Here is an 11997-nt window from a genome sequence, read left to right on the forward strand (position 1 = left end):
GGGAGGAATGGGTCAAAGTGAAAGTCTCCCGGCCGGGCTCAGGGACGGGTCTGAGACTGCTGCGAAAATGGAGGGGGGCGGTGAGGGGCGTCTGGAGGAAGGAAGGGGTGCTGCGATTCTTTATTTGGAGTGGCTTTTAATGTCGGAGATGGCGGGGCAGGCCGCCTGGGCTTCGGGCTCCCAGCCGGCTTCCGCGATGTCGGTGCCTTCCTGGTGAATTCCTGGATTAAGGAACCGGGCCTTTCAACCACCTAGGGTGCCCTTCTGGAAGAGTCACCAGGTTTGGTTCTGTTTCCCTTCTGCCCAACACTTCTAGGAAGCTTCGTTCTCGAGCAGAAAGCAGTTGTGCTGTTTTATTGAAACGTGGGCATATTTGTTGTTTAGACCTTCGTGGGCCAGACTACGTCTGGTAGCATGGGGGACAATCTTAGCTATATAGAGAGTATGTCTTTTCTCTTAAATGTGCTGCCCAGGTTGGGGTTTCGATGGGGGCTGCCCGAGGCCCGCGCTCGCGGGTGGGTCCCAGCTGTGTTGCCGAAATATTCTTCCAGCCTAGTCAATATTCCCTAGCTGAGACTTTTTTGTGGTGGTTATTCTGCTGATTGCAGATATCTTTGCTTTGCTGACATCCTGTTTTGTTTTTTTTGGTTTTTTTTTTTTTTTTTTTTTTGGATTTTACATCCCATTTATTTCTTTTTATCACAGAAGCGCTTCGTTAAGGGACTCAGGCAGTACGGCAAGAACTTCTTCAGAATTAGAAAGGAGCTGCTTCCCAATAAGGAAACAGTGAGTACAATCGGACTTTATGTAACTTGATTTTTTTTCCCTCTTTGCTCCTGCTGCTTCTCTGCAATTGATCTTAGGAAATGGTTTCCTTTAACCCTGTGCGGTGCTCAGACTCAGGCTGGCATCTAGAATTGTATTGGTCCCACTTCCTTTTAATTTTAGCTTGTGAATTTAGATGGTAAGGTGACATATTATGCTCATCACCCTCAAGAACTGTGTTGTAACTGCAGCAACAGAAAAGCCTTTGGGAGCAGAGGGTGAATTAGAGGAGGGATTGTGGCATGTTACCACACCTAATGTTAACCACAGTGGCTGGGATAGGAAATGCCATTTATCACTAGTTTGGATTTGGTAATTGGCAAAGTTCATCAACCAAGCCAGACAAGAGAATTAAGGGGTTTGTGATTCCCTGTAATTTGAATTCTGTTAGGATCCCCCCCCTTCTTATAAAGTTGCTCTTTTGAAGAGTAGTTTTTAACTCTTAATATTCTTAGCCCTAAAAGTATGCACTTTTCATTGGACTAATGCAAAGGGTTTTTATAAGTTTTTAAACGGAGCTTTTTTAAAAATTCCTTTGATATTTCACAAAGCTGGGGATCATATCTGACAATACTCCTGATAAGCTTGGGGTAGGAGGTTTTGCTAAGGAAACTTCAGAATGAAATTGTACGAAGGTAATGCTGGAAGGAATTCAGTTTCATTAGCCTGTAATTGCAACCCTCCTGAATATAAGTGGTGTTGAGAAGGGAGAGTGGACTTCTGGCTAGGTCAGAGAATAGGGTCCATTGAGGAAGGAACAGGACCAGCCACTTCCCATTTCCTATTCCTTCCCAATTGGACCCAATAACTGGAAGTATTCTTCAGGACTTTTTTTGGGATTGGGGGTAGGGTTGAACAGAGGGGAGTTGATATTTAATCTGCATATACACAGGGCTGTTTTTTAATAAGTGGAAGATAGAGGAAGAATATCCATTATAAAGTGGGTAGTAGAATTTTTGTTGGTCTGCTTTTGTTGTCTATTGGTATCCTTTAGCAATTTGTCTTACTCAATTTTGTTTCTTCTTTCTTTTTGTTTCTTTTTCTTTTTTTTTTTTTAAGAACTCTTTCTGGATACTGCACTATACAGTACCTTGATGACCTCATGATGATGCATAATGGGAAAGAAAGGTTCTGAGATTTTAAGTACAGCCTACTACAATTGATGGCTATATCAATTAGATTAAACTTTTATTTATATTTTTGTGCGTCTACGTATGCTGGGATGGGTCATTGAGAGTGGTTGGGAGAGAGAAAACCATTTATAAGTATTAAAATAAAATGTATTATGGAACCAATCTCTATAATCAACTTATTTTTTCTTTTTCCAGAACAGGTTGGAAAGGGGTAATTACTGTGAGACAGTGAAATAAAGTTTTCTGGGGAATTTAGTTGTTTGTGCTTCATACATAACTTTTAAAATTTAAAATGGCTTGAGTTAAGTGTAGGAGTTTTGGTTTGGCTGAGTGAAAAGGAGTCCATGTGAGTAAATTTGTCCTGAAGTTGTGAACAGCCAGCTTGTTCCCTCTCAAGTCAAGTTTTATATATCCCTGTGCTCTGCTTAAAGTTGTAAACCATGAAGAATTTTATACAAGAAATTTCTTGAAAATCGTTTTTATCTTTCTGGTTTAAAAAGTACTTAGAGTAGGGCTGGGGATGTGGCTCAAGCGGTAGCGCGCTCCCCTGGCATGCGTGCGGCCCGGGTTCGATCCTCAGCACCACATACACACAACGATGTTGTGTGCGCCAAAAACTAAAAAATAAATATTAAAAAAAAAAAAAGGGAGAATATCATTAAGAAACACCAGACAGGCTGGGGTTGTGGCTCACCGGGTAGAGCACTCACCTAACACATGTGAGGCCCTGGATTCAATCCTCAGCACCACATAAAAAGAAATAAATCAGTAAAATAAAGGTACTGTGTCCAATTACAACTAAAAAATAAAATATTAAAAAAAAAAAAAAAAAGCCAGACAGTTTTATCTAGCATTTTATCTCTGTGGTGGAAACAGACCTGACTAACCTTTAACCTAGGTAAGGCTCTTCTGATCTGTTTTTCTAATTAGAAATTATAAAGTTAACTTCTTAATCTGTCTTCTCACTCTTGGGTGTCCCTTTTCATTGATGACACCCGACTCAGCAAACAGCCTTTTCTTGTTCTAGCTGCTCTTGGTACACCAGCCTTGTGAGCTGCCTCTCTGGTTGTCTTTCCTGAGACCTTTCCCCATTACTCACTGGTGGTGACCGTTCCCTTCCCTTCTGGCCCCTTCCTCTTACTCAGGGGGCATCATCAGTGGAGTAAATGGGAGAGTGGTTTGCAGAAATGGAAGGTTTACTGTGGCTGATGTGCTAGGCATTCAGTGTCCTGCTCTCTTTGGACTACAAGGGAGGAGTTTGGTAGTAGGGGAAGTCTGTAGGTATAGTTAGTAATCACCTGGGAGAAGCACTCATCTTCTATTTCCTTACTTATCAGTGTAGCCAGGCTAATCATTCACAGCCCTCAGGGAGGGGAGGTCAAAGGTGGTTTTCATTTTTGCTTTAGAAGATGAGAAAATCAGAAGATACCAGTGTTCTTGGTTCAAAATTTCCTTTGTAGAATTTTTATGGTCTTGCTCTTTTTTATAGTAAATCCCTTTAATCTAGGTACTTCCCACATTCACCTCTGTCTACCAGAATTATTAACTCATTTCTTTGTTATTCTCAAGTGACTTGAAACTTCAGAAGGGCATCAACATCCAAAAGAACATGCCTGTTCTGGCATGGAGCAGGGCCAGCAGCCCTGTGTGCTATTCTTGGCCTTACCAGAAAATATAGTACTTGATGATCTCTTTGAACTGTGCAGTCTGCTTGGAGTAGGGCAGTGGGAAGTTCAGGTCACATCCCGACAAGGACTGGGAATTTATTTTATCTGAAATTATAGTTCTGTACATGAGAATATTATAGGTGCTACCATCTTTATCAAAATGTTTGCACACCTTTAGCGTTTGCTGTGCCTGAGAACAAAGTGATGGTTCTTGCCTTCTCTGCCAGTGACTTCTTGTGAGCCTCAGCAAGATTATTCAACCTCTCTGTCCTTGAATTTTTGTATGTATAAAATGAAGTGATAATTCTTACTCCTTAGAATTGTCTGGAGAATTTAAGTGAGATAATGTCTGTAAAAAATGTATAAGAACAATTGAAAGCAATTGTTCTTCCATGTTGGGTCTGAATAAGAAAAGCAGCTACTTGTTTTCGTTAATCTGTTCTGCCAAACCCTTTCAATTGAAAAGCTGGGAGGAGTGGAGAAGGGCCCTCCTTAGTTTAGGAACATTCCTCCTCACCCTTGAAGCTGGGTTGAAGGGACTGGGTTTCTGCCAGTTCATCTTATACAGTTAGGTCAGAGGAGGGATCCTGGTGGACAAGGCCGTAAACAGTTTCCTAGCTCTTTTGGTTTCTGGTGTTTATTAAACAGATACTATATCTGACTTTTCTCCGAACGTTGCTATGCCCTGAAGTGGGAATAGTGGCCACAGTTGCGGAAAACCAACTGTTTATGGAGGTTTAGTTGGATGGGTATTGCATGTTAACCTCATGGTACCCAAGGGAATGCTGCAGTTGAGGTCTTTTAGTATCATGGTTATACAGATACCCTGTAGTTTATTCTACCCACGCTGTTTCTTCCTCTCTATGGCCGTTTGTTTCCCTTTAATATGCTTATAAAGTGTATAATTAGTAGCAGAATGTGGTAAGGAGCCAGCTGAACATCTCAGGTCCACCTTGGTAGCATAGTTCTCCCTCAAGGCACCTTTTGCCCTAAACCACATCTCAGTTTTGGGTGTGAGTATATTTGTTTAAATCACAGTGAGTATTCTCTCACTGGCCTTCTAAGATGACCCTGGGGAATCAGGCTCCTGGATTCTGCTTTGAGCACTGCTGCTTTTTTGTTGGGTAGATGAGTTACATGGCCTTTGATGTTAAGATAAAACCTGAAAACATAGGAGGTCTGATAGGGTCTGATAGGGTCAGATCTTAAACCTAGAGGGTAATATTATAATACAAAATCATGGATGATCCAAAAATACACACACACATGTACTATTTTTTTTTCTTTTAGCATTTATTGCCATTTTCTGCAAAACCATCAGCATTTCTCAGGCCTTCTGTTACTCTTGAGAACGGGTCTCTCTTTGTCTGGCACCTAGGTTGGATGATGACCTTTGTCTACAGCGCTGTGTGCTGTTTCCAGCGTTGGGGTGTAGTTGGGAGCACCTCTCTTCAGTGCTGTTATTCTTGTCTCATATGCAGTGAACACCAGTGCAGTGAACAGTTTGATCTGCCCACTTGGCAGGGGAGAGGTGCCCTAAACTGCTAGCTTCCTGAGGGGAAGAAAGGCTTGAAGGGTGCGCCTTGGCTCTCCTCTTTATTTCTGAGCACTTAACCCAGTTTAGGTTTTATAAGCTCAGTTGATGACAGTTGATATTTACTAGAAATTCATTTTCATTCACTTTCCATTTTCAGAACTAAACATTTTATATCGTTTGTTTATTTCTAAAGTTTAGGATAAGTGCTTTAATGGGTGGAATGTCCCCCTGCCCAGCAGGGAGCTGGCATTGCAGGAGGAAGGTGGACCTCTTGCATGTCTTGCAGTGCTTGGAAGAATGTCAGGGCCTTGGTGGGTTCCTGAAGGGCAAGTTTCAGAATAAGATGTTGAAAGTGGACTTTGATGGTGGTGCTCATTTTTGATGGGCTTCTGTTTGGGAGGGTGAAGGAAAAGCAACTGTGCAGCCATAGGAAGTATCATGAGCAAGAGCACAGAGGCAGGAAATTGTAAAACATGCCCAGCAGGGACAGCACATGTGCAGAGGAGATTATATAAACAGATTCAGGAGAACCTGGGCCAAAATTTTGGCTTGGAAGTAGAGTTTGGGGGACCTTGAACAACCTCCAAAGAGTGGAAGCAGGACCCATTTCTGAAGGCTTTTTGAGAAGAGAAGTGAGGGCAACACCACTGAGCTGTGGAGCCAGGGACAGGATGAGCATCCTTATCTACGGGATAAGGACGCAGGGGAGGCTCAGTAATGATTCAGATTTAGAAGAAGGCGTAAAATGGTGACTTGAAAATTGACTTCTGGGAATGGAAGTCTACTCTTCATCTTGATTTTTCCTTAACGAAAGCCCAGTGAAGGGACAGTTGGTTTTGATGTTTTTATTAACTTTGGGTCATGGGATGAAAAGTTTTACAGATTTAGATTTTTAATTTGAGAAATAACATGAAAACCAACCATCTTTCTCAGCCATATTTCTGTGAGTTGAATTCTATTAAATATGTGCATAACTACTAGATATTAATTGTTCTTTTCTCCAGGCAAAAATGTCATTTACATAGAGCATATTTCCCCAACAACGAATAAATACTGTTGAGAAAGGGCTTTAAGACCAAGTAATCAAGATTCTGTTAATCTTGAGAGGTTAAAAATGATTCTAGCATTCATTATAAGTTTACAGCATAAAATTTATTTAGTTTCAGATTATAACCTTAGATAAACAAGTTTCCAGCCTCATTAATGCTTAATCTAATGTTACATAACAAAGTATGGAAGAAGTTGACACTATTGAGAACTGGCAAAAGTGTTACAGCTGCTTAACAATGCTTTAGAAGATCTTTGGTTTTAAATCTCCTGCCTCTAGTACAACTGAAAATCCTAGCTGCCCCCAGTGAGGTACTCAGGGCTGTATTATCACCATCACCTGGGAGCTTGTGAAAATTGTAGACTCTCAGGCCCTTTGTCCATGGCCATTGAGCCAGAATCTGCATTTTAATAAGCTCCCCAGGTGATTCAAATCTACTGTAAAAGTAAGGGGGCAGCTGCTGTTTACAGTAATGCAGACTTCCAGTATGCAGACTAATGCTATGGCACATTTATTCTTTTAAGTTGTAAATTGTATCACTGTTAGGGGTTGGTTTTTTGATTTTTTGTTTGTTTGTTTTTCAAATTATTACAAAGTATCTCAAATATATCTGGGCTTATTTCCATTCTCCATAATAGAATTTCTTTAAGGCTTTTTTTCTTTTTCTCTTTGTGCTGCTAAGAATGGGCCTTGCATATGCAGGTGCTCTACCACTGAGCTACATTCCGAGCCCTAGAATTTAATGGAGTTATTTTCCCATCTCTACTCCATTTTCCCCCTAGAAACACAGTTGTAACTCCTGTCTTATTTCATATAAAAACCCTTGCACTTCTCAGTACTCTGTAGCATGAAGACAGCGTGTTAGACCATGTCAGACCTTACTTCAGTTTCCAGCAAAACTTTTTATTGGAAAGGATAATGTTCTCATTAATTAATAAGAAGCTTTCATGTGCTTTAATTCTAAAGTTTTTTAAGGTGTTGCTTTCTTTTGCTGCCACCCCTTCCGTGTGAGAAGAAATGTAAGCACTTTGAGGGTTTAACAAGATGAGTAGAAGGAGAGACTTGTGTGCCATACTGTCTCGTAATAACTGATTCTACCTAAATGTAAAGAGTTGGAATTTTCTACTAAAGGCAAAAGTGACTACCAGTAGAAACAGGCACTGCATTTTGGCAGCAATTACTGTGATCTTACAGAAATTGCAGTGCTGAGGGACACAGGCTTGAATCTATTAATTCTGATAGTCTAAACTGTATGGATACTTTGGGTGGGGGTCCAGTCTTAACTAAGGTGATCCAAGAGAGGTGACTTATATAAGTGAACCGATTAAATAGTTTGTATATGAGAAACTCCTGGTGCTGATGTTGGAAAGAAGAGGAGATACTAAAATGTTTTGTGGTTTTGTAAACCAAGGGCTTTGGATATTTGCTGTTTTCCGTGTCAGGGTCGTAGGCATGTATTGGCTTCATCCTACATATGAGGACTAGTGGAAATGGCATGTGGGCGTGTAATTACGTGAAATTTATTGCTTGTGGCAATTGCACCCATATGAAGAATGCCTTAGATTTTTCAGGTGCTGTTGAACAGCATGTGTACAAGGTTAATTGAAAAGCAAAGGGGAAAGAAATTTCTTGTTATTTGCTGTTGGTATTTCTTAGTATTTGCCTGGATCTTGTTTACCTGGATGACTTTTAGGTGGATGTTTGTGGCTTTGTTTTGTGTGTGTGTGTGTGTGTGTGTGTGTGTGTGTTTTAAGCCTTATAAGAGCTGTGAACACATATTGACTTTGAAAACTGAGTTTGCAAACTAAGTTTGAAAAAAAAAAATCTGTCTTAGAAAACTCTTTAATATTGAGTTTTAAAATATATTTGAAATGATTATCCTTGAATAATTGGTTCATTTTAATCTCATTTGAAGTTATGTCCTTGATAATACTTAGGAGACTGGAGTAAAAATTATTGTTTTGAGAAGTAAAGTAAAACTTGAACCTCAGTCTGAAAACATCCCCTCCACCTCAAATTAAACATTTTCCCATTGTATACAGTTTGGAAACTATTAATTGAAAAGCAAGGGGGAAAGAAATTTCTTGAAACACTAGAAATCCTTTAAGCTAAGTTTTGTTTTTTGTGGTTGTTTTAAGATGTTCGGTTTCCTTTTGTGTTTGTGTGGGGGAGGGGCAGTGCTGGGGAGGTAACCTAGGGCCTTGTGCATGCTAGACAAGTGCCCTACCACTGAGCTACATCCCCCCCACCCCCAAGTAAGTTTTACTACTAACAGCCCTTGTTATTTTCTTTTTCCCACTTTGGAAATTTGAATCTTTGTTTTGTGCAACTTGTCTTAAATCATCTTCTGAATCCTCTTAGTTGTGGCATCCTGATGCCCAGCATCTAACTATTGAGGTGTTTGCACCGTAATGTAGGCAGAGTTGGGAGTTTGGGGGGAGTTTTTTGATAACCCCAGACTTGTGCCGATTAGGATAGGCATGAGTAAGAGAGTGAGGTCTCTCATGGAGCTCACAGCTAGGAAAGGGGCCAGCTGGGCTGGGTGCTTCTCTGGAAGGTTCCTTAGTCACCTCATTTACAGAAGTCTTGCTGGGGCTGCACAGTTTTGAAAGTCTTATGCACCCTTATGCTGTTTACACTTGGCTGTTTACACAGAGGGCCAGCTTATCTCTTCAATTTGTTCTGCCCTTTACCTATTAATTTTTATCTTGGACTTGACTCTGCTTCCTCTTGTCCGGTCATTTCTATTCACATAGATGCATATACGTAACTAAGTAGAGCACAAGGCTTTCTGGGTAGGAACTGCATTTTTATGCCTCTGTGTTACTTTTAGTGTTCTATAATAGGCCCTTACTTAATATTTGTTAAAAATGAACTATGTGTTGTGGAAAGAGAAAAAATGAAATATGTGTGTATTCACACTTGATACTAATGGTTTAGGAGTACATCATAACCACAGAGATAATCAGTCCTAAGATAAAACTAACTCCTAGTGTTTAAGGAAATGATTTCCTCATCCTTGGTTCATTGTGTTGGTTTGCAGGGCTATATCATTGTTTTGTTTGTTTGTTTGTTTAGTTGTTGATGGGCCTTTATTAAACTTATTTACTTTTATTTATTTATTTCTTTTTTGGTGGTGGTGCTGGGGATTGAACCCAGGACCTTGTGTATACAAGGCAAGCACTCCACCTGCTGAGCTATATCCCCAGCCCCTGAATTTATTTACTTATATGTGATGCTGAGAATTGAACCCAGTGCCTCACACCTGCTAGGCAAGGGCTCTACCACCGAGCTACAACTCCAGGCCTGATATAATCGTTTTCAAGACCAGTGAATAGACAGAAAATCCTTGTTAAACTCAAGTGTTCCAAGATGCTAGGACTAGAACTTGGGGTTTCACTCTGCCATGCTGGGCCTTCCTGTTCTGTGCCATACTCTGTCTCGTAATAACTGATTCCACTTAAGTGTAAAGAGTTGAAATTGTCAGCTCTACTTCTGCATAGCGGTTCTGTGTTGTAGATTATTTAAAGATTAAAACCTGTTTATTTTTCTTAGCAGTTTTATTGAGCCGATCAAGAATAAAATATTGTCTTTAATGGCTTGACATCAAAACAATAATTAGAGAAGAGAGAGAAGGGAAGGGGGAGAAGCTCAGGGTTGCCAGATCTCTGCAGCTTTGTAAGCTTCCTATGTCTGTTTATGGATTTTTTTTTCTTTCAGTCTGTTAGTGAGTCACCATCATATGCCATTTTATTATCTTGAGAACAGTCTCTGGAATGTTTTCTCCTGTGTCTTTTCTGTATGAGTGCAACATCACTGAGGGTGTTCTGAACAGTCTTAAGGTGAGGATTTTCTTTAGTGAGGCTTTGGTTTTGCATGTACAGCTGCTGCCATGCCTCTTTGTCCTTGTGTATGAGTTTGATTTGTTTTTTAGTTTGGCGAGATATGGTGACTTTCATGTGTTTGATTATTTTAGCTGGCTGGAGCAAGATATATCCAATGCCTTTGGGATTTGGTGATTATTGATCTAGGCACATCCCCTTGAAGATCAGAACTTGGTTCTCCTTCCCACAAATGCTGTTTCGGAAATGTTCTAATGAGACACATGGAACCAGGTCAGAGGTTTGCTGGCCTTAAGTTACCAAGGGAGGTGCCATGGTTTTAAAGAATCTGGAATTTATGGAGCAATGAGAAGATTGTGGCTGGTTTCACAAAACGAAGCAGAGAGTCAATGAACTAACTGGGTGCTTTCTGCAGAATGTGGGGTTTAAATAACATCTTTAGTATACCTCTAAAAACTCAAAACATCTGAATATATTAATTTGATGGCATAAAACAACAAAGATTTTTATTATATATCATGATTTTTGTAGATCAGGAATTTGGCCAGACTCATCTGGCCTCTGTTTTCATATTGCCAGATGGGTTGGTCTGAAGGTCCAAGATGGCTTCCCTCCCATCTGTCACTTGGTGGGCATGGGTGGGAAGCTATACTCTTTCTGTGTTGTTGACTAGAGTACCTACATTTTGCTTAACAAAATCCAAAGCTCTTATTTTATTTGGCCATGTAAACCTTCCAGATGACTCTCTGGACCATTTCTTGTCCACCAGATATCAGGCGGAGCGATACATCTAAAGGATGTAAAGCTGCTTTCTGTGCTCATTCTGAATTTGTATTAAGATTACATGTTCAGGGGGCTGGGGCTGTAACCCAGTGGCAGGGCACTTACCTCGCACATGTTGAGGCACTGTGTTTGATCCTTAGCACCATATAAAAAAGAAAACAAAATAAAGGCATTCTGGGATGTGGCTCAAGCGGTAGCACGCTCGCCTCGCCTGGCATGCGTGCGGCCCGGGTTCAATCCTCAGTACCACATACAAACAAAGATTCTGTCCGCCAAAAACTAAAAAAAAATAAATATTAAAATTCTCGGGCTGGGGCTGTAGCTCAGTGTTACAGCACTTGCCTAGCATGTGCGAGGCACTGGGTTTGATTCTCAGCACCATGTATAAATAAATGAACAAAATAAAGGCCCATCAACAACTTAAAAACATTAAAAAAAATAAATAAGTAAAGGCATTCTGTCAGTCTATGACTTTAAAATAATAATAGTAATAATTAAAAAAAAGAGAGATTAAGAGTTTACAAATAGGGATATGTACCCATTTGTCCAGAGTATTTTTCTTAGATTTAAATTCCACTGTACTATTTTCTTTTGTATAATACTGTGTTCTCTTTACTATTTACTCTGCTTTTAATATTTGGTAAGTCATGCTTATTTGTTATGAAAGCTTTCTAGAAATCAGTGAGCTAGAATGTTTGGATACTGTGAATGTAAGAAGCTTGTAGTTTGTTCTTTATACTGGTCAGTTATCAGACGCTAACTGTGCTTGTGGAGCATGGTGAGAAGATAGAGGGATGGTTATGTTCCTTGAGGATCTCTGGCTGTTTAATTGCCACAGTGCAAGTTGGAGTGAAACCAAGTGCTGAACTCTGGTGTGGACATTAGGTGGTAATGGGAGGTTCAGGGAGTTGTGGCTTGAAATTTTTTGAAGGGCAAGTGTTTAAAATGTTAAAACTTGTTTGAAGTCGAGTATGGTAGCATGTGCCTGTAATCCCAGCAACTTGGGAGACTGAGGCTGGAGGATTGCAAATTTGAGGCCGTTCTCAACAATTTAACAACAAAACACTCAGCAACTTAGGGAGACCCTGCCTCAAAAAATAGAAAGGGCTGAGGAAGTACCTCAGTGGTAAAGTGCCCTAGGTTCATTCCCCAGTACCCGCCC

The 11997-nt window shown here is 40.3% G+C and overlaps 1 protein-coding gene across 1 annotated transcript in view; it reads left to right on the forward strand.

Moving 5' to 3' along the window:
- The window catches only part of Rere (arginine-glutamic acid dipeptide repeats), a 294428-nt gene that overhangs the window by 232940 nt on the left and 49491 nt on the right, over positions 1 to 11997 (forward strand). The window contains 1 exon segment of the mRNA XM_048783657.1: positions 706 to 786. Coding sequence (XP_048639614.1) covers positions 706 to 786 — 81 coding nt within the window.

Source organism: Marmota marmota, unplaced genomic scaffold (assembly GCF_001458135.2).
Source record: "Marmota marmota marmota unplaced genomic scaffold, marMar, whole genome shotgun sequence".
In the NCBI taxonomy this organism is placed as follows: domain Eukaryota; kingdom Metazoa; phylum Chordata; class Mammalia; order Rodentia; family Sciuridae; genus Marmota; species Marmota marmota.